This window comes from Monodelphis domestica, chromosome 5 (assembly GCF_027887165.1).
Source record: "Monodelphis domestica isolate mMonDom1 chromosome 5, mMonDom1.pri, whole genome shotgun sequence".
NCBI classification, from domain to species: Eukaryota; Metazoa; Chordata; class Mammalia; order Didelphimorphia; family Didelphidae; genus Monodelphis; species Monodelphis domestica.
In genome coordinates, this window is record NC_077231.1 from 300147408 (window position 1) to 300170283 (window position 22876).

At 41.2% G+C, this 22876-nt stretch overlaps 1 protein-coding gene across 8 annotated transcripts in view; it reads right to left on the reverse strand.

The window, feature by feature from the left end:
- NEK10 (NIMA related kinase 10) overlaps positions 1 to 22876 on the reverse strand; it is a 256666-nt gene that overhangs the window by 208571 nt on the left and 25219 nt on the right. For all 8 annotated transcript variants that reach the window (XM_056800368.1, XM_001380886.5, XM_007505191.2 and 5 more), the window contains 3 exons: positions 21924 to 22022; positions 7887 to 7971; positions 261 to 302 (listed from right to left, as the gene is read on the reverse strand). In XM_056800368.1, the coding sequence (XP_056656346.1) occupies positions 261 to 302; positions 7887 to 7971; positions 21924 to 22022 (226 nt within the window). The remainder of the gene's footprint in view (positions 1 to 260; positions 303 to 7886; positions 7972 to 21923; positions 22023 to 22876) is intronic.

Genomic DNA, 22876 nt, shown 5'->3' on the forward strand with positions numbered 1-22876 from the left:
ATGACCTTTTATACCCCTTTCTAACTTCAATGGGCAGGCTCTTTTCAATCCAATTAACCAGAACAAAAAGTCCGGGGTGTTGGCCTCCAAGAGAAGAGCCTGCTGGCTTTATTTTTCTGCATGACTGTGAGCCACACCTGCTTCCCCATGGGCAGCCAAGGGAACGAATCCACCCTGCTCTCCAGGACTTATCACCAGGACCACCTGCCCCAAGGTGAGCACTAAACTACAAAGCAAGAGCAATAAGAAAGGTCTCTTACCTGGGCTAGGTTTTCAATCCCACCCAAGTTATGGAGTATCTCCTAATAAAAGTAAACATAACATTAACTTTCATGAGGAATAGAAATTGGTTTTTAAAGGCCACCCAGGGAAAGGGAAATTACAATTTTCACACTGCATTGTGTTGTGTTTTGTGCATTACAGTATGAATCTGCAAAAACCCAAGTGGGCATGATCAGCCTCATAGGAAAGAGAAGTCATTAAGCAAGGACATTTTATGACGAGGGGAGGAGAATACATCTTCCTCCCCAAAGAAGAGTTTTGCTCACTCAATTTGATCAGAATAGCAGTATGAATTTAAAACTATGTCTTTTAAAACTCTAAAGGAGAAAGAATGTCAGTCTCCTGCTATTTCATACAAAGAGTCACATAACATACATTATCTTAAAGCTTAGCATTTTCCTTGCCATTTTAAACTTGGCCAAAGCATTGTGACACTGAGGAATGTAAGGAGCAGTTAGTACATTATTAGAAGGAGAAAAAGAAGGAACAATGACATTAGAAGGAGAGGTTATGTTGTAGGGGTGGCAGACTACAGACCACCTAGACAGAAGGAGGAATCAAATAAAGCCAAGAGGAATTTGGTAATGAGATGGCAAACCTGACACAGAAACATGATAAAATAAGTAGTGGTTGGGGGCAGTGAGGTGACTCAGTGAATTGAAGGTCAGGCCCAGAACACAGTAGTGATCCTAAGATGGGAAATAATGGTTTTTTTTTTTTAAATCAACAAGTATTGAATAAATGAATTATAATGATAAGGGACTTTCTGTATAAGCCACTCAATTAATGAATTTGTGGCTTGACTTAAGGACAATTTCACCTTTCCAATATAGAAGTGACAAAAGAAACTTGTTGTGGGTTTGATTATGATGAAAAAATTATTGTTCCATCATTGGAGTTCATGATTGAGAAGAAATGACAAGCGTAATGTGACATGCAACTTTGCACTGAGCATAGAATAGAAGGCTTGAAGTGAGGAAGACCTAGCTTGAGACCCCATTGCTGGGTGACCTCCCTGAGCCATGGTTTCCTCATTGGAAAATTGGACTACAGATATGTGTGGTCCCTACCTCAGAGGGTTTATGTGAGGCTTTCCTAACCTAAGAGTAATACAGAGACATTCACTGTTACTACTGTTATCACTGGGGAAAAGAAGATGTGAGAATTCCAAGATAGAGTAGGAAGATCTAGAGACTTTTTTTGTAGGAAAAAGTCAACTAACTCAGACAGATAGGAATCTTTGAAGAAAGAAATTCTGAAAACAGCTTTGGATGCAAGAACTCAACCAAAATGTCAGATTCTAAACAGAGAAGATGGATATAGGAACAAGTAACTTAGTATGATCCCAAAAGAGTACCATTGCCCTGTAAGAACTGTGTCGGCAACGCTAAAGCCCAGAACATGCCCAAACTGGGTTTTTGTTTTGTTTCATGCCTGTTTGCTTGTTTTTTAAAGAAATTTGGGGGGCCAGACAAGGGTCAAAGAAGAGTTCAAGTCACATCCCAAGATGGATGGGATGATGACAATGTTGAGAAGGCTGTTTTCTGATCCAGTGACAAAGTGAATAATAAAACAAAAATGTTTATCAGGGAGTGGAAACATGAGATAAGGAAATACTTAAGCAGTATCTAGCTGCCCTTAAAGAATTCAAGTCACCAGGCCTGGATGAGTAATTATTATGTTGTTATTAGGGAGTCACAGCAGATATGGAGGTGAGATACATGTCACAAGGACCAAGTTCAAAAACCAGAAGAGAACAGACTCTGAAAACTAGAACTTGGCTGCTACTTCTAAAAAAATTCTAGACTTTATTATCAAGGGAATTGTTTGCAAGGAAGGGAAGCAGTGATCATTAAAAGCCAGCATGGATTCACAAGACTCGGCTCTTTACTGGTTTTTGTTGATTTTGTTCTTGTTTCTGCCAGAGTATTTACATCAGCAATAGCTAAATGACATAGAATACAGTGTCAGGAAGACTTGAGTTCAGATGTGATCTCTTTCATTTTCTAGCTATGTGACCTTGGGCAAGTTATTTAATCATGTTTGCTTTGATTTTTTTCATTCGTAAAATGAGCTGGAGAAGGAAATGGCCAAGAAAACCCCAAATGGGGTCACAAAGAGTTGGATATAACTGAAACAACTGATCAACAACAACAAAAATTGAGAGCCAGTCCTAGAGCTGGAAGGGCCTGTATTCAAATTTGACCTCAGACATTTCCTAGTTGTGTGACCCTGGGCAAGTCACTTAATCCCCATTTCCTAGCCCTTATTGCTCTTCTGCCTCAGAATTGATATACACAATTGATTCTAAGACAGAAAGTAAGGGTCATCTTTACAAGATTATATTAGATCAAGAGAATGCTGTAGACAAAGCCTTTCAGCTTCTATGCTTATGAGTAAGATGGAGCAAAGGGGATGGAACCATTGATGGTCAATGTCAGCTTCAAGGAAGGTCAGCACATTTTCATCAATGCCTTGGATGAAGTCACAGAAGGTTTGTTTGTCTACTTTGAAGATGAAATGAAGCTTGGAAAGAGCTAATTCATTTTCTGATAGGATCCAGACTCAGTAAGATCTCAATGAGCTAGAAAAATGGAATGAGTCAAATGAGATACAATGAAAGCGAGATTAACCGTAAAATTTTATATTTGGGCTTCAAAAATCAAATGAACAAAAATGAAAGATCCATGGTTAGATGGAGTTCCTCTGATGAAGGTCTGGGTGCTTTGGTGGACTTGCAAGCTCAACATGCATCAACACTGGGAGCCCCAACAAAAAAGTCTGCTGCTCGAGGCAGCTGAGAACAAGGGAGAAGATCATTCCCCACACTGTGCCCCGATCAGGCCTCAGCTGACGTGCTTGCTCAGCTTCGGACAGCATATTTTAGGAAGAACATACAAGTTGGAATGTATCCAGAAGAGGACAGAGAAGAGTGCCAGACCTAAAGAAGACTGGAAAATATACCACGTGGGGAATAGTTGAAGTGTTGGTAACAGAAAATGTTATCTAGGGAAGCAGAACTTTGGATAGCTGCTCGCACGTATTTGAAGGGCTATCACCTCGACTGGGAATGAGGTTTTTTCTGATTGGTTACAGAAGGCAAATCCAGGAGTAAAAAGGAAGGTTTAGATTTTAAAAAAAAAAAAAAACTAAAAATGAGGGCTATCCCAAAGTGAACTGGCTGGCTGGAAAGACAGCAGGTTATCCCTCATTTGGGTCTTTGAGGAGAGCCATAGTATCATAGTATCATCATAGTAGTTTGTACTAGTAAATATGAAGAAGACTGAGAGAGGACAAGTGGGAAAAGCCAACAAGAAAGCCTGAGATGAATAATCTTTCTTCAGGGAGCTAGGATCTTGTATGGCTCTCCTGGCCAACGATGACAAGTGATCCACCTTATGCAAATGGCATTCTTCCAAAAATACAAATTTAATATATTTAAAAGTTGATTGAAAGGAGATTAAAAGGAGAGTTAGATAGCTAGACAAATGACTTGGACTTAGGGAAGCATAAATCAAGACAGGACATGATAAAGGGGATTGAGAGAAGAAAAGGAAACAGGCTGATATGGGAGAAGCTAAGAGTACAAAGGATAAAATTAAGCAGGAAACAGAAATTGGCAGCTGAACAGCTTGAGGAATTTGAAGTAGGCTGAAGGCCTAAAGGGGGGGAAAAAGGTTTGTCCAAAAGAGTCTAGGCCTGGAAAGCAGGGAAGATTAGGGAACCAGTCTAGAAATCAATGAGGTAGGGAGAGCAAACAAAGCTTTTCAATAAATTTTAACCCAGCCAGAAAGAACCTGCTTTACATATCTCAGGGACTTCTAAAAAGGGAAAGCCTAGGGGGTAGCTGGGTAGCTGGGTAGCTCAGTGTATTGAGAGCCAGGCCTAGAGACCAGAGGATCTAGGTTCAAATCTGGCCTCAGACACTTCCCAGCTGTGTGACCCTGGGCAAGTCACTTGACAAACCCCATTGCCTAGACTTTGCCACTCTTCTGCACTGAAGCCAATACACAGTATTGACTCCAAGATGGAAGATAAGGGTTTAAAAAAATAAGGTTAAATTAAAAAAGAGAGAGAGAAAGCCTAACTGGTCAAGGGCTAAATGGGGAATGGATCAGGGTGGAGAAGAGCCATATTTGTACAAGGTTTTGCATAAAGCTGTACTCCATTATCACTAAGGATGAGAACTGGGCTCTAGTTCTAGAATCAAAGGCAAACAGTCAGGCTCTTTTTTTCCATCATAAACAGCAAGTGGCAATCTTGGGGAACTTTTGGTTTAAGGAGACCTTTAATGTTTTTGTGAGAGGGCACAGCAATTTCTGGTTCATTTTATTGCCACAGAATTGTACTATTTATCAAGGACAATGCATAATTATACACCAATATGCTAAGATTGAGCAAACCAACCAAAGAAAGCCAGCACACAGTTTGGGAAGTTGGCCAATGGAATCTGGCACCAAGGTAGCATCAGCCCTTAGAACAAAGAGAGCATCTATCCAGGGGATACACCACTTGACGTCCCTTGGGGCTAGTAGACTAGAGAGGAGTATAAAATTATAGTCCTCCCATTTAACAGTGATATCAATCATGGAAGAGTTTTACAACCTATAAGGAATGAAAAGGGTGGATCACCCAAAGAGCAAGGAATAAGACACGGTGGGCATAAATTGTTTCAGAATATTATCAATGGTGAGTTGTGTGCATGAAGAGACCATCAAAGAGACTCATGACTGGCAAGAGAGTCATTTGGTGAGAAGAATGAGAGACAATAAAGGGCAGCCTGAGTTCAATTCTATAATGTACCCACATTACATCAAAAGAAAGGCCTTTGGCCCATTGTTGTTGTGTCTGACTCTTCACAATTCCATTTAGTTTTCTTGGCAAGGATACTACAATGGTTTGCCATTTCCTTCTCCGGCTCATTTTACAGATGAGGAAACTGAGGTAAGCAGGGTAAAGTGTCTCAGGTCGCTAAACCAGTGTCCCAGGGTCACACAGTTCATGGATCTCAGGTTGGATTTGAACAGGATCTTTCTAACTCCAGGCCCAGCATTCTATCCACTTTAAAGCCTAGTTGCCATTTCAGCATATTGGGTTGTCTCTTTAGGTGGAATAATGGGATGATGTGAACAAAAACTGTACAGGATGAGAAGGTGTTCTTGTAGAAGGAACAGGTAGAAGGAGACATCAAAGAGATTACTGATCCACTAGGCCTTAGATACACAAGAGAAGCCAAGGCTCTGCTTTGGTCCCAAAGTCTAAACAACTACCTAAATAGGGAGCCCTTTGATACTTTTGGCAGGAATGGCACAAGGTTTTTTCCAGATCATGAGGAACCATCTCCATAGTGTTGACTTTGCTACTTTTGTCATAAATTTGTTTATAATTTTTCATCAAATTAGTGAGGGTGAAATCCACCAGGACCTCTCCTTGAAGTCACATCCAGTTTCTTGAGCAGTATAGCCAATATTAACTGAGTTAGATCGACATTTATTAAGTACCTACTAAATGCAAGGCCCTGTGGGCACAAAAATTAAATGGCACAGATCCTGGCTTCAAGGAGTTTACAACTCAAGCAGGGAAGAGGAAGGGCAGTACTGGGCATCTGTATGCAAATAATTATAAGGCCAAACAAAGAGAAATGTGGTCTAGTTAGAGCATGACAACAGCAAAGGATGAGAGCATGAACTTCAAAGGCTGCACTGAGAATGGGAATGAAGGGTGAGATAGATGTAAGAGGCATGGCCCAAGTTGAATGGATAGGATTTGGCAAGAGTTTGTATGGGGTGGGAAAAGGAAGAGAAGGCAGTCAAAGGGAACCCAGGCTTTCAAGCCTCTGGATAGTCAAGAGGATGAGGCAAGAACACAGAACAGAACAGAACAGAACACAGAGCTTTGGAGGAAAGGGAGACTTCGAGGGGAAGGTGATGGGTCAAGTTTTAGAAAGCTGAGATTTTGGTCCTGGTAGGTGGGAAATCCTAGTAGAAATATCCAGCAAGGATTCCGGGGAAGAGAGGCAAGAAGTAGATGAGAGAACACAAATTAACCAAGATATTATCAGGGAACTCTACTAAACACTAAGTGGCAGTTCAAAATCTTTCTCTCTGTTTTTTCTAAACTCTCATTTCCCATCGTAGAATTAGTGCTGTGTATTGGCTCTAAGGCTAGGAAATGAGAGGGTTAAGTGGCTTGTTCAGGGTCACACACCTAGGAAGTATCTGAGGCCAGATTTAAACCCAGGATTTCCCATCTCTAGAGCTGGCTCTCCATCCACTGAGCCACCCAGCTGCCCCCAGCTCAGAATCTCTTAAGTATCAGAGTAGAGTTAGTCATAGGCCCAATGATTTGGAACTAGAAGGGATATAAGAGTAGATGTTCATAACCTTTTTGTTTCATGTGACTCAGAATAATGTTTATAGGTGCATAAAATACAAAAGATTACCAAGGAAAACAATTATATTGAGGCTCTCCAAGCACAGGGGAGAGCCAACAAGCACCTGGAAGGGAAGGCCCAGGGAGATGATGATGAATGGAAGCTGGTGGGGATTCTCATCCCAAGAAGAGTTGAGAAATAACGCAGAAGGGAAAGGCATTAGCTCATCCTACTGCGTAAGAGGAAATGCTCCTGACAACACGGAGCAGTTGGGGGGACTTGGGAATTTTCCAAAAAGGAGAGCGGACCTGAACAAGGATAACTACTATTTACAGAAGCCACCAGATGGGAATATTCTCATTTCTTGCTAGGCTTTGGAGAATAAACAATCAATCATCTAGGGAGGGGAAGCATCTCCTTCTCAGCCTGGAGTCTTGGGTGATTTTTCCTTCCACAATCTATGACCAGAACACATTAGCAGTAATAAATCCAAGTGTAGAGGACTGTTCCCAGCTGACTCTGGTCTTGAGTGGGTGGGGGCAGGGGGAGGCTAGAGAGGGGAAAAGATGAATTCCACAGACCCCAATCTGGTACCCTGGCTGCCCTCAAGCCACAGTCACCCCCAGAATTGCCTTTGACCTGCAAAAACATCATGAGCTAACCTTTGGAGCAAGCACTATAGGCAGCATACCCTAGAATGAGCTTGGAGAGATCTCCTAAGCATTGAGTTAATTGGTTCAGGAGCAGTTAAGTGACTCAGTGGATAAAAAGCCAGGCTTAGAGACAGGAGGTCCTGGTTTCAGATCTGATCTCAGGCACTTCCTAGTTGGGTGACCCTGGGCAAGTCATTTAACCCTCCATTGCCTACTCCTTACCATTCTTCTATACCTTAGAACCAATAGACAATACTGATTCTAAGGTGGGAGGTAATGGCTTGGAAAGAAAAAAGCTAATGACTAGAAAAGCCATATATTAATTAAGAAAGACTATAAATGCAGTTGTCTTGAAAGAGAAGATGGAAATGATAAACCACAATAAACACTATTTTTTTTCCATCAAATTCAAATGTTGCTAAATCTCTTGGCATGAGAGGGTTTGAGATCTGGAAGGCACCAGGTTGCAAGGGAGAAAAAGCAAGCACAGTCTTCCTCCAGAAAACCACTGTTTAATAAATAGCATCTTAATTTTAACAAAGGGGGAAAACAATTGGGATTTTTTTTTTCAAACCAACCTGATAACACGGATCTCTCATGAGTAATCTCAGGCAGATTAATACTCTCAAAAAGTGAATAGAAGGGGCTCGATTAACCCACTCTCTGAAAGAAAGCAAACAGTAAAGACATCAAAGAAAGGAATCCCAGGAGTCACATAAACACATAGTGTAGAATGTGGAATAGGATTAAAGTATACCTTTGCCCAGCCCATTCCAAACTGACTCCTATATTATTACGTGGCACCAAATGGATGACTTCTTAAGTATAACATCTATCATCTCTCATTTTTCTATTAGAACATAACACAGAAAAGATAAATATATACATATATACATATACATAGGCTATGAGAACCTAGTAGAAGGTAAACTCCCTGAGGGTAGGGACTATAGGCATTTGGTCTCTTTATCAACAGCACAGAGACAGCATCCCACCCACAGAAGTATTTGAGTATGTGTTGAATGGAATGAAATCCACGTTAGAAGTCCATTTAGATAAAAAATCACTAGCACAGAGGTACTAAAATAAATACTCATTGATTGGATGGGTAGGAAAGGAAAAAGGAGTCTAAAACGCCTTTACTAAATAGAGTTAACTCTGCCATCTATACAGCCTGAGGGCAGCTAAGTGGTACCATAGTGCATGGAGCCCCAGTCTGGAGTCTGGAAGACTCATCATACTGAGTTCAAATCTGGCCTCAGGCACTTGCTAGCTGTAGGACCCTGGGCAAGTCACTTTGTCCTGTTGGTCTCAATTTCTTCATCTGTAAAATGAACTGGAGAAGGAAATAACAAACCACTTAAGTATCTTTGCCCAGAAAACCCCAAAATGGGGTCATAAAGCATCAGACATGACTGAAACAACTAAAGAACACAAAATACAAGTCTAGAACCCATCTATAGCAAATGGCTGAAACAACTGAACAACAAAATACAGCCTAGAGCCCATCTCTAACATGACTGAACAACAACCAAGTATGGCCTAGAATCCATCTATAACACACCATCTGGGAGAGGAACCCCAGAACGGTGTAGCTTCTAGATCAGAGTGCTTGGAGATGGCAGGAGCCCTAGTGATCATCTAACCCAGCATCCTCACCTTAAGGCCATGAACTTGCATTACCATAGCACCCAATGCTTACAAAGCTCTCCCCTACATCCCCTCCTCTGACCCTCATAACAACTCTGTGAGGTAGATATTACATAGATTATTATCTCCATTTTATAGATGAGAAAACTGAGGCTTTACTTGTTTATTTAGTGGTTTATTCAGGGTCACACAACTAATGTATCAGAGGCTGAAGTCTAAATCTTGTTCTCTACCATATAGACCCAGAGAGATTAAGTCATTTGCCCCAGGTCCCACAGGCAGTAGTAAGAAACAGGGAGAAAACCTCTTGTGGTCCAGTAGTCTATCTGATTAGTCAATAGCTTCAGATGATCATCTTGATTGTATTTCTAATATCTGCAAGATCAATAATGACACCTGAAATGTCTATAGTCCCTTCAGGTTTGCAAAGCACCTCACGTGCAGTCTCATGTGGTCATTATGACTACTTTGTGAAGCGGGTAAGTTAAGCCCAAAGGATAACAAAACTCAAGCTAGAAGGGACATCTATGGCAATCTAGTCTGATCATTGCACTTTACAGATGAGGAAACTAAGGCCAGGCTCAATGACTTACCCAGAGTACATAGGTAGAAAGTCCTCTGACACCAGAGCCAATGCTCTTACTCCTTACCCCAGCTCTATCAGCCTCATTTTAAAGGTGAGGAACCTGTATTATAACTTATGGATATCCAACTAGTAAGTGTTGAAGGCAAGATACGAACCAAGTTATTCCTGACTCTACCCCAGCATTCCATCCATCACCGCCATGTTGCTGCCTTAAGAATGGGATGGACATTGCTATTCAATCACTATCCTGGCAGTTATTGTGTCTGTACATCATTCCCCTTACCTCTCCTCTCATCTCCACCTTCCCCTAGAGAATGAGAAAACTTGTTCTGATACTGCTGGGAGTCACCCAATGCCAGGCTCTTCTGGCCTCTCCCATAAGCCCTGAGCCATGGCTATAACTGACATCCCTGCTCCTCTGAAAGTCTCCTCTTCCTTCTGGGCTCCTCCATTCATACCATGACCACCAGTACCAGCCACCTACATTGGAAGAGCTCAAGCATTGTGGAACCCCAAGGACAGCCTGGCAGCATCGAAGGTGGTGGGTCCCGTTGTTGGAAGGGTGATCATTCTTCCACATTTGTATACGCCCATTATATTTGGAAAAATACTGCACATGTGAAGACAATTTTAAATGCCTGAGTCATCTACGGTCAAACTTTTGAGCTGGCCTATGTTTATGACAAGCATTACAAAGGCAAATCTCTTCATCTTTTTAACAGAATTCAATCTTTGTTCCAGGAGGCAAATTTAGCTAACAATACCATTCAACATACAGCAAAGACCCTGAATATCCAGAAGATAAAGCAGATTCATCCAGTGGCAGCAGCTGCTAGTGATGGAACCCGGCTTAATTTTGAAGATTATTTTTCATTATTTGAGAAAGCCATGGAATATTTTCAGAGATGATTCACCCTTTAAACACGTGTGCACTTGGTACTTTTCCCTTTCAATATATGGAATCTTTGTGATGGAAAACACATTTGCACATAAATTCCATGACCTTTTTGCTGTTTTTAACATTAGAATAAATGCAAAAGGGATTGATTTTTTTCCCAGTTTCTAAAAACAACAGCCCGGAATGAATCCTAGTTATTAAAAGGAGATGGATAAACGAACAGAGTTCCAGGAAGAGAGTCTTTGTGATTAAAGCTCTGTTGAAACCAAACAGTTTTGTTGTGTTTTTTTTTTAAGGTTGGGAATGGAGCCCATGGCTATTAATATTTTGGTGAAGTTACAGGCTCTGCCATTGTAAATGTAAATAGAATTCCTGGAGTCAGAATCATAAGCAGTGACCTCTCCACGCACTAACCTCTGGCAAGAGCCCTGGGTCCATTCTTGGCTTCTAGTCCTTACCTCCCCACAAGGAAGTGGCATTTAAGATGTGCTTGGGTATTTAAGGAGAACTATGTATTCTGTAAAATGATATGCACGTCTCATTGGCAGGGATTTGCGGAGCTCCTGAGGTTACCACCAAGCACTGAGAAAAAGGAGAATCAGAAAACTAGCACAGGAAGGTGCTTCAAGATAGAGGCCAGGGGTCCCCAATGTGGGATACACAGACCTCCCCTCACCCACCACAGATCCATGGATAGATAGGTCAGACCATCTAGGCCAACGGGTCCCAACCTGAGGTTCGTAGACTCCTCCCAAGGGATCTGAGAGATCTGAAGGGGCCTGTGTGCTTTGAACTTTTAATATTTAACTATAATTTCAACAGAATTGATTTCCTTTGGAATTTATGGCATGTACTGTATTTTATTCACTTAAAAACATGCGTTGGATAAGACTAGTCCATGGGCTTTGCTACAATGCCAAAGTGAGAATCCATAGCCACAGAGGTTAAGAAGTCCTCGTCTGTTCTAACTCCATTTTACAGAGGAGAATGACCAGGCCTCTGGAGGAAACAAGACCTGCCTGAGCTTATGTGGGCTCTAGACCCAAAAAGAATCTGGGAGATCATCCCACCCCACCCCTTCCTTCCACAAAGGAGGGGTCGGAGAGCTGGGGCTCCTGACTTTGGATTCATTCCATTTGCCCACACAATGCCAAAAGGAAGGGAAAGTGCTGTAGAAACACACCAGTCATGCACAGAGTCTCACCCTCAGGCTGGTTACAGGGTGATGAATTTGGGGACAGAGTCCTCTGCCAAGGGAAAGCCCTTCCACTAAATCAAAAAGGAGCTGAAATCAGCATCAGTGAAGGGAGTAGTCACACCAAGGAAATTTCAATATGGCAGCATCAGCATTCAGTGTACTAGCACTTAGGTCAAGAGGCCATTCAGATGAACTGGCCTTCTGCGAGGACAATCATTCTCCAGAGGCCAGTCTCAAAATAGCAGTGATGAATTTGTAAGAGTGCAAATGTCGTCCTTGTGACTGAACATACGGCTTTCACAAGACTATTAATATAGGGTAACATTATCAACCTCCTTACCTTTGTCTCTAGCCCCAGGCTCTTTCTTTTTGAGATGAAATATTATACTACACCGTTAAACAAGGTACGAGAAAACAACTGTATTTCACTCAATAATCAGCCTTTGAAAAGAAAATACATCTGTTTTTGCTCAGAAGAGGGAAAGTGGCTGACTTGGGCCAATGATTTTCATAATAGTGAGGCTCGATATTTTACTGACCCATGATTTCCCAGTATAGATGGTCTCTCCACCAACACAGTCTCAGCTCCTCCACACCTGAGCAGAAAGTCTTCAAAAGACACTTTGACAAGAGTAGATGGTGAGCTGCTGGAGGACCACCACTCACTGTGCCCAGCTCACGTCCATCTCATCTCAACAGGGCCACTCCGTCCCCTGAGGAAGAAGCCCTCACTCGGGGATGGGCCATACCACACCAGTTTAGCAATGGTGTTAGGAACCTGAGACTAGAAGGAGGCTACTAGAGAGCTGCAGCTGGGAGATCACCCTTTGTGAATGCAATCAAAGTCAACAACTACTTATTAAGTGGCTACATGCCAGGTAGTGAAGCATACAAAGCCAAAAAAGAAACCATCCCTGTCCTTAAAGAGCTTACATTCTATTGAAGGAAAACAGCATTCACACAAACAAATAGAAGGGAAGGAGGAAGGACAAGGACTGGAACTGGGATTTCATTAGTCAGTCAATAAATTCATGTATTAAGTATGCCAGGTCCTCTGCTAGGCTCTGGGGTGGGGGCGGGGGGTGGGGAGAGGGGAGAGAAGAGACGGGGTACAAGGCCAGACAAGAGAGCCCCAGTCCTCTAGTGGGAGAAACAATATGAAAACAACAATTTGATAAAGCAAAATATATGCAGGGCAAGTTGGAGATAACCAACAAGGGAAGGCAACCCTCTCTTATCAAGGCAAGCTAGGATCTGCTCTGCAAATTATCGCCTTAGAGAGCTCTACCCAGAACACTACAAAGTGTCTTGTCCAAAGTCACGCAGGTCCTGAGACCAGATGTGTCCAGTTTCAAGGCCATATCTGCCATAACAAGTCCTCTACAAGCAAATGCAAAATATACAGGAAATAATTCAAGAGGGAAACATAAGGAAAAGCCTTGTGAAGGGGATGGTACTTGAACTGCATGAGGAATTCCAAGAGACAGGGATGAGGAGGGAGAACATAGCAGGCAGAGGCTTCAGCTCGTACCAAGACATGGAGTTGGGAGATGTTCCCTGTAGGATATACAGGGAAGAATACGGAGGCCTCTGGACCTTCCAAGCAGGACAATGATAGGATCAGAAACCAAAACCGTACTTGTTAACCCTTCAAGGCCCTTTGAGACTCTTGAAGTGGAAGTAGGTACTCAATTAGTTTCACAAATCTCTTACCTTGTGTGCTCCACTTGCTCAAGAAGATCCACTAGCTTTGACCATTGTCTCCATGCCTTAATCTCTGCTTTGGCCCCTCCACCAGACCCCAGGCTCACTAAGGCCGCGACTGTGCTGTGTTTTCATCCTTGGATTCCTCCCAAAGCTTAGCAGTGTCTGACACTGGGAAGGCTCTTACTAACTCTTTGCTTAATTGAGTTGATTGGATCATGATGATAAGTGTGATGTCTTTTCATTGACAGTGACTAAATAATCTATCCTGGAGTGTGATGGAATGAGAAAACAAACTAGAAGACCAGAGCTACCTGGTTTATGTAACAAAAAAACCATTCCTCCCAACCCTGATCTAATTTCCTTGGTTTGACAGAAACTGCCAAAATCCTCTAGAAAGGTTGTCAAGAAAGTACACCAAATGGAACAGAGTCGAAGCCAAAGATGTTGAAGCTATGCTAAGTTCAAATCCTTTAAGCCATTTATCTCCTAAAAAATGGATGGCAACAGATATCAATGGGTAGCTTTCAGCTCAGCTGTCAGCAATGTTAACAGATACACGTTTAGTGAGACTATTGATAACCTGTTTTTTTACAGAGGCACAAACCTTCATTCGACAACAGGAGAAAAGGCAACATGGAGCAACAGAATTAGAGTCAGAAGACCTGGGTTCAAATTTCAGCTCTGTCATTTCCTGCTTGGGATGTGAACAAGTCACTTTTCCTCCCTGATTCTCAATTCCCCATCCCCAAAATGAGGGGATCTCTACATAACAATGAAATCACCTTCCAGTTCAAAATCCTGTTGGCTTATAAAAGTGTTCCAAACTGGGGGTCATGCATCCCCCCAACCTCCTCCCCTTCCTCTGAGATTCAAATCAAAGTTAACAAAAGCACAAAAAGCAATACAAACTTGGTCAATCTATTCCAGCCATGTCACGATGGTAGAAGAGTGGACCCTAGAATGAAAGGGGAATTCCCCTTCTGCTTCCCCTCACCTAGTCCTCAGTACCTGCTCCTTTGGTCCTCAGCAGAGGCAATAAAAAAGAACAGAATTATTCTCCCCCAACTGGACAAGGGAAATGCATGCTTACATCTGAGACCCACCCTTCTTCCCATCTCATATTCCTCACTCACTTGCTTTTTGGCCACCCCAGGTCTCCCATTATCTTAGAGAAGAAGAAGAGATCCTGGCCAGATGGGAAGGGATGAATGCCTGATGGCCAAGGCCTTCCCCGCAAACATACCCAAGGATGTCAGCCTCTTGCCCTTCCCCCATCTCTGATCCCAGGTATCTAAAGGTCCTAGGATGGAGATGTAAAGATTCTTGGGGCTCATCATTATTTTTCCCCTCTTTTCTCTTTGCAGGGTATCCTGGGAAAGTGGGAGAAGACATTGGCCTGGTTGTAAAAGGAACCGAGTTCAAATTTTATTTCTATTGCTATCTGGGTGACATGACTTCCCTGGCCTCAGACACTTCATCTATAAAATAAGATTATACTAGCTAGTGTCTGAGGTCCCTTCCAACCCAGGACCCATGATTCTATGGTTGTGAGTACCATGTAGTGACTCTTTTATTTTTATCTTATGTTTAAAAATGTAATATAAAGTTATTAAAACTGTAGTAAATTCTTGGTGCTATCTGAAAAACCATGAGCTAATAAACTCATTTTCACAGATTGTTTTATGAAAAGCAAAGATGAGGTGACAATATTTTAGAAGAAAAGAAGAGAATAATTAGTACTTGGACATCATAGCCATGAGATATTTCTCTCAGATGTGTAATTCTGTATGGTAGGATTTCTCTATGGGAGTTGCCTATACCAGAGATGGAATAGGACTGAAACAACATCAGCAAAACAGCCCTTTGATGAATTCTCCATATTTCAGAGATTCCAAGGACTTTTCTGGCTGATAGCCAAGAACTCTATTCAATCTAAAATAATCCATCAATTACTTAAACTTGAAAAAGACCCCAAGGAAAAATCACTTTACACCAAGAATGATTTAGAATCTGACATGAAAGGGTATAAGTCAATCTTTCCCAAATGATCTAATTTAATTAATCCATACTTGGTGATGGGGATGGACTCAAGATGCAGGATCTATTTTTAGGCAATACTAGAATTTGTTTCCCTTAATTATGCACATTTATTATGAGGGTTCTTTTTCCAATGGGGAAAGAGTGGGTGGGAAGAAGAGAAAATTTTATTTTCATTCACTGAAAAATAAATTAAATTAAATAAAGCCTTAAAACACCCAATAGTTTGCTCAGGAGTAGCACCAAGTGTGGTTGAACACATATTTAAAAAGAAAAGGAAATGTTCCCCCTAAATTTATAGATGGATTAGTTGTTCTTCCGGAGAAAGCTAAAGCTCAGATCTCTGGAAAACCCTTCCCGACCGATCTCAAACTATAAGCTCCTAAGGCGCCGAAATTCAAAACAATCAACAGCACAGACCCTGGGAACCCTCCTCCTGGACCTGGACCCAGTTCAAAAGGTACGGCTCCCCTCAAAAGCCAGAACCCGAGATCACTCGGACCTCAGGGGTAGGAGCGCAGAGTCCAAGGCTCCAGGAAGCCGCAGCCCGGCGGGGTTCAGAGAGCAGGGTCCTCGGAACAACAACCCTCAGGGCCTTCTACCCGAGTCCGGGTGAAAGTTACTGCCTGGGGCTTCCGCTGCAGAGAGCTGGTCGAAACAACAGCAACCCTCAGGGCTGGATCCTGCTATCCAAGTCTCAGTGAAAGTCCTTGTCCTCGGAGCTTGGAGAAGCTGCAGCCCATCCCCCGCAGGCCGAGGAAACAGCCTCACGACCAGCGATTCTGAAGGCAACTTCCGGAAAGTGAGCCGGGGGGAGAGTGTGGCCTCGTGGTCCGACCCTTCCATTCCAGTTCCAGTGAGGCATATTCAGTTTAACCCAGGGAAAGCTCATAGACAATCTGCCCAGGACTAAAGCCTCTGAACAACAGACAGAGATAAGAAAAGCTAATCCTCCACATTCAGATGGCAAATTCCACAGAAGCACAGAAGCCCCAAAATACCAAGAAAAATAAGAAGAAAGGGGCGACTTTGGACACATTCTATGGAGCCAAAATACAAAATACAGAGCAGATAGAAGAAGATATACAAGAAAATTCTCCAAAATCTTCCAAAGGAAATAGAAACTCTCCACAAACCCATGAAGAATTTGAATCAGAAATGACCAAAAAGATGGAAGCCCTCTGGGAGGAAAAGTGGGAAATAATGCAAAAGAAATCCACGCATCTACAAAACCAGTTTGACCAAACTGTAAAAGAAAACCAGGCTTTAAAGCAAGAACTAATAAAGCAAAGCCAAAACACCAAGAAATTAGAAGAGAACATAAAATATCTCACCGACAAGGTGATAGATCTGGAAAATAGAGGGAGAAGAGAAAATTTAAGAATAATTGGACTCCCAGAAAAGCCAGAAATAAACACCAAACTGGACATGGTGATACAAGATATAATCAAAGAAAATTGCCCAGAGATTCTAGAACAAGGGGGCAATACAGCCACTGACAGAGCTCACAGAACACCTTCTACACTAAACCCCCAAAAGACAACTCCCAGGAATAAATTTATAGATGGATCAGTTTATTCAATGTCCTTTTTAAATCTGATGAAGGCTTTCTGGTCAACCAATTGAAAGAGAGGATGCCTTCAAAAGTATTACATGATAAACAAGCAGGTGTTAGGAAGTTACTGTACCATTAGTCACCCTGTTCTTCTCAGCATTTTCTCAAGAAAACAGTTTAAGACACCCTAGGACTATCTGTAATACTTATTTATCTTTCCTCAGCCCAATTCCACAGATAGGAATCGCCAGTCAAATCAATACTGTACTGAGATGAGTTGGGTGCCATTAATGTGTCTTAAGGCCTATGGTCATCTTCCTGTTAAAATTAAGGAAAGGAGGAGCCTCAGGGAATCTGCCATAGTCTTCCTTAATGGTGTCCAAGGCTCTACAATTGAATCTTCCTTCTTTTTAACTTAGATCTAGACAATTGGGGACCAGTTTTAGATAAACTGGATGAATTCCTGCTTGCTGGAGATGCAGCCTCTTCGCCACTGTCCCCCAGGTTTTTTTCTCTATAATAAGTGGACTTCAACATTGGCTAGTTACTGTTAGAAGGCATACATCCGGTGTAGACTCTAAACGAACATCCTAAAGCAAACATCAACAACATGGAAATAGGTTCTGATCAAGGACACATGTAAAACCCAGTAAAATTGCATGTTGTCTGCAGGAAGGGTGAGGGGAGGGGAGAGAGGGAAATAATGTGATTCTTGTAACCAAGGAATAATGTTCTAAATTGACTAAATAAATTAATTTTTTTTAAAAAGGCATACATCTGGGTCAATTACAGCAAACACAAAACTGCTACATTCAATAGGTATTCTCTGACATTTTGGTCAATAATACCATATAAACCCATCCTACAAGTCAGTACATTTCTCTCTGCATTGGTATGTGTTGCTGCCAACTTTTCACTGGGGCCCAGGAGGAGAGTGCCCGCATGCCTTAAAAATAGACATCTCCCAGTTGTCTTTGCAGAGAGGTTCTTTCACCAACAATATTCAGGAATGCTTTCCCTGCACATCTGTTGAGGCTACTATGATCTCCTCTGTGCTCCACGGCACAGGACACAATATTCTTGGCCAAATCTTGTGCAAATGCCTGAAAGAATTCCTAAGGGAAATACAAGCCTCGATTCAGTAAGTTTCCCAGCTGCCCACAGAGACTCAGAAGTAGGTTGGTTCTCTTTATGGAAGCTCTAAAATGATCACAGCAAAGAGATGGCTGGGTCCACCTGAAAATCTGGCTCTTTTGATGCAAATATGGAAGACCAAGAGCCATCTGCTCAAAGATAACTGGTCAGAGAATATGAACAAACAGTTCTCAAAAGAAGAAATGTAAAGTATCAACAGAAGTGAGTCCCAAATTGATAATAAGAGAAGCAAATTCAAACAACTTGCAAGTTTCACCTCAGCTTTCCAAAGTAGTGAAAATTTAAACGAACAAAAATGATCAACAGTGTAAGAAAATAGGCATATTAAGATACTATTGGTAAAAGTGTGAACTGAAACATTCTGGGAAATCAAATTTTGATTTAGCAGTCCCATTGCAGGGTATATCCTAAGTAAAGTCAGTAACAGCCCCAAAGGTCCCATATTTATCACAGTTCTCACCACACCCTTTTAAATGTTACCAAAAACTGTACATAGAGTGGATGCCCATCAGCTGGGAACTAGCTGAGCAATAAAGGATGTATGAATCTAATAAAATCTTATTGCACTTGAGAAATGATGACGGTGAGGAATTCATGAACACATGAGAAGCTTTAAATGGACTTCTGCAGAACTCAGCAGAATCCAGAGATCAGTGTACATAGAGAAATGACATGATGGAATGAAAACATCTTCAAAAAGCAGCTGAAAGAATCCTGCTCCATTCAAATACCCACTCTTGGTTCTAGAGAACTGATGGTGGAAAATAGCCCCCCCTCTTCTAAGTAGAGAGAGGTGAGGGACTAATGATATGGAATGTTTTATTTAAATGGTTTTCTTTGTTACAAGGAATGGTTAAATGGCGTGGAGGAGCTTAAAGGAAATAATTCATTTAAAGGCCCAAAAAACTATTTTTTAAAGCCTTTATCTTCTATCTTAGAATTAATACAGCATATTGGTTCCAAGAAAAAATGGTAAGAGCTAGGCAATGGGGGTTAAGTGACTTGACCAGGGTTTCATGGACAAAAAGTGCCTGAGACCAGATTTGAAACCAAATTCTCCAGTCTATCCCTGGCTCTCAATCCACTGAACCACTCAACTGCCCCACAATAAAACCTTAACCATAAAATAAATAAATAAATAAATAAAAGTATGGTTCTGACTTTTATGGAATCTCTGCATTACAGGCATTTGTTAGGGAATTTCACTGTAATCTAAAATCAATGAGAAAAGCTCATTAAAGATATCTGTTGTCTCCTAGAGATGTTAACTATTTCTTCTGGATTCTCTCTTTTTCTTTTCTTTTACTTTCAGTTTTGTTGATTTTTTAAAAATATTATAGACATTATAGATCACTCCCATCTCATGAGAGGATTCTTAAAAGAAAGTAGAAATTAGGTAAAACTAACCCTGGGCAAGTCACTTAACCCAGATTGCTTCAGTTTCCCCTTACGTAAAATGAACTGGAAAAGGAAATGGCAAACCACTCTGGTATCTTTGCCAAGAAAACCCCATATGGAGTCATAAAGAAATAGACAAGACTAAAAAACAACTAAACAACAACAATAAAGAGGTGACTTCATCTGAAAGTACACGCATCCTTCCATATCTGTATCATTCCTCTACAACTATTAAAAAATTAACACAATTAAATTTTCTGGCCCTCCAGGGAGAGGAAGAAGAGACAGAGACAGAGAAAGAGACACAGAGACAGAGACAGAGACAAAGACAGAAAGTCAGAGAGACAGACAGAGAGAGAGAGGAGAAAATTTCTCTGTAATATGTAGTCAAACAAAACAAATTCACCCAATGGCTATACACCAAAATATGTATGTCTGATTTGCATCTTGAATCTATCACCTCTCTGTACTAGAGAGCATGTTTAATCATCAGTTTCGTCATCACTCCTCTCGGATGATTAATTGACCTTGCACTAATCACAGTGCTTACAGCTTTCAAAGTCATTTGTTATTTCAGGACAATTGCTATGTACGTTGTTCTCCTGGTTCTGTTCATTTCATTTTCATTGATCTACAGAAGTCCTCCTAATCGTTCATTTTTATAATACTGATGTTAGAGTAAAAGTTAATCTCTTACATCGACTTTCTCTTCTCTGCATCAGTTCAAATAAGTCTTCCTATGTCTCTTTGAAAGTATTTGTTTCAGCTAAATCAATTGTACAAAAAATCAAGCCATTCTCCAATTGATAAATGGGCAAGGGAAATGGATAGGCAGTTCTCAGATAAAGAAATCAAAACTATTAACAAGCACATGAAGAAGTGCTCTACATCTCTTATAATCAGAGAGATGCAAATCAAAACAACTCTGAGGTATCACCTCACACCTAGCAGATTGGCTAACATAACAGCAAAGGAAAGTAATGAATGCTGGAGGGGATGTGGCAAAGTAGGGACATTAATTCATTGCTGGTGGAGTTGTGAACTGATCCAACCATTCTGGAGGGCAATTTGGAACTATGCCCAAAGGGCGACAAAAGAATATCTACCCTTTGACCCAGCCATAGCACTGCTGGGTCTGTACCCCAAAGAGATAATGGACACAAAGACTTGTACAAAAATATTCATAGCTGCGCTCTTTGTGGTGGCCAAAAACTGGAAAACGAGGGGATGCCCATCAATTGGGGAATGGCTGAACAAACTGTGGTATATGTTGGTGATGGAATACTATTGTGCTAAAAGGAATAATAAAGTGAAGGAGTTCCATGGAGACTGGAACAACCTCCAGGAAGTGATGCAGAGCGAGAGGAGCAGAACCAGGAGAACATTGTACACAGAGACTAATACACTGTGGTATAATCGAACGTAATGGACTTCTCCATAAATGGTGGTGTAATGTCCCTGAACAATTTGCAGGGATCCAGGAGGAAAAAAACACTATTCATAAGCAAAGGATAAACTATGTGAGTGGAAACACCGAGGAAAAGCAACTGCCTGAATACAGAGGTTGAGGGGACATGACAGAGGAGAGACTCTAAATGAACACTCTAATGCAAATACTATCAACAAAGCAATGGGTTCAAATCAAGAAAACATCTAATGCCCAGTGGACTTATGCGTTGGCTATGGGGGGTGGGGGGGAGGAAAAGAAAATGATCTATGTCTTTAACGAATAATGCTTGGAAATGATCAAATAAAATATATTTAAAAAAAAAAAAGTATTTGTTTCCTCATTTCTCACCCCATCACAGCACACCAGGGCATTCATATACCACAGCTTATTCAGTCATTCCTTAACTGTTGGACATGTTTTTTTTTTTTACTTTCCAGTTTTTTGTCACCACTGTGTCTAGATTCTCTAAGTTTTCCCCCTATATTGTTAAATTCGTAAAAGGTAAATAATTGGGATTATATCATCTCAGTCTAGCAGAGAAAAGTATTCATTAAGTAGAAATTTGGTGCCTTCATTACAAGGAAAATAAAGAGGCATCCATTCAAATAGCATGTGGTGGAAACCATAGTGAACATTACCCAGTATTCATTATAAGATGACCAGTAACTTCTTCCTTCAGTTTAGTATGGGGAAAAGGTTTGTTACAGTCAAATGTGACCCTCTCTTGTCAATGAAAAGTGGAATTTGACAGGTTTTCCTTTTATGCTTAAACTGCTACATTCAGTGCCTAAAAGTAGCTAAAAGAGCTACTCCCTGCTTCCCTTTTAAGGGCAATCTGTTATCTTATCACTAATTGTCCTAGCCCATAGAGGGCTCCATTTGGTAAAGTGTCCTAAAGCCAAGAGGAAGAAGTCAGGCTGTCATCATCCTCAGGCCAGCCCTGCTCCTACCTCCTCATCTTCATGTCCCAAGAAACCTTACCTGCATATTAGTCTGTTCTTCACCAATGCCATAAAGATCTCTTGAAACAGTTTATGTTGTGGATGTTTGCTAAAATTTCTTTCATTCTTATAGTTGACACTGAAGCAAAACAAACAAAACAACATCTATGTTAATTTGTAATGTCTTTTTTTGAAGAGAGGGGAGTAGTAAGATTCTTACTCCTAATTAGCCACAGTTAACAGTGGATAGAAAACCAGGACTAGAAATGGGAAGTCCTGGATTCAAATCTGGCCTCAGCCACTTCCCAGCTGTGTGACCCTGGGCAAGTCACTTAACCCCCATTGCCTAGCCCTTAACACTCTTCTGCCTTGGAACCAATACACAGCATTGATTCTAAGACAGAAGGTTAGAGTTTAAAATATGCACACATACACACACACATATATATATATATGCATATATATATATGAAACTGAATAAAGCTATAACTGAAGATGCAAAAATCAAATGCCAGTCCATTCTTTGTCATATTCTTTAACTGAATTTAATCAAATGAGTTGCCTCTTTTCTAAATCAAAATTTAGTTTCTAAAAATGGCAAGGAGGAAGGAGAGGAGGAAGAGATTGCTGGATGACATTGCTGCAGCCACACGGAATCCTAACAGTGTTCTCTCCCTAGACATAATTTGCACCTGGCTGACTTGACAGCTCCAGTTGGAGCCAGTAAAGGGTTAATTTTCCTCATTTAGCAAACAGGGTTTCATTAGCTCCAGTTCACACCTCTGAAAGGGGTCCTTGAGCCTACCCAGGGTCCAAACTGTGGGGGACTATAGTTACTTTACTACTTTAATTTGCCACAGTGGAAATTAGAGAAAGAAGACACATGAATAGTCCCAAGTTCTATGAAAATGTAAGAAAGATGAGATTAATTGGGGGAGAGGAAGGGGAGAGGAGGAGAAAGGTCTTAGGGAAAGACCTATGGTTTTATCCTGT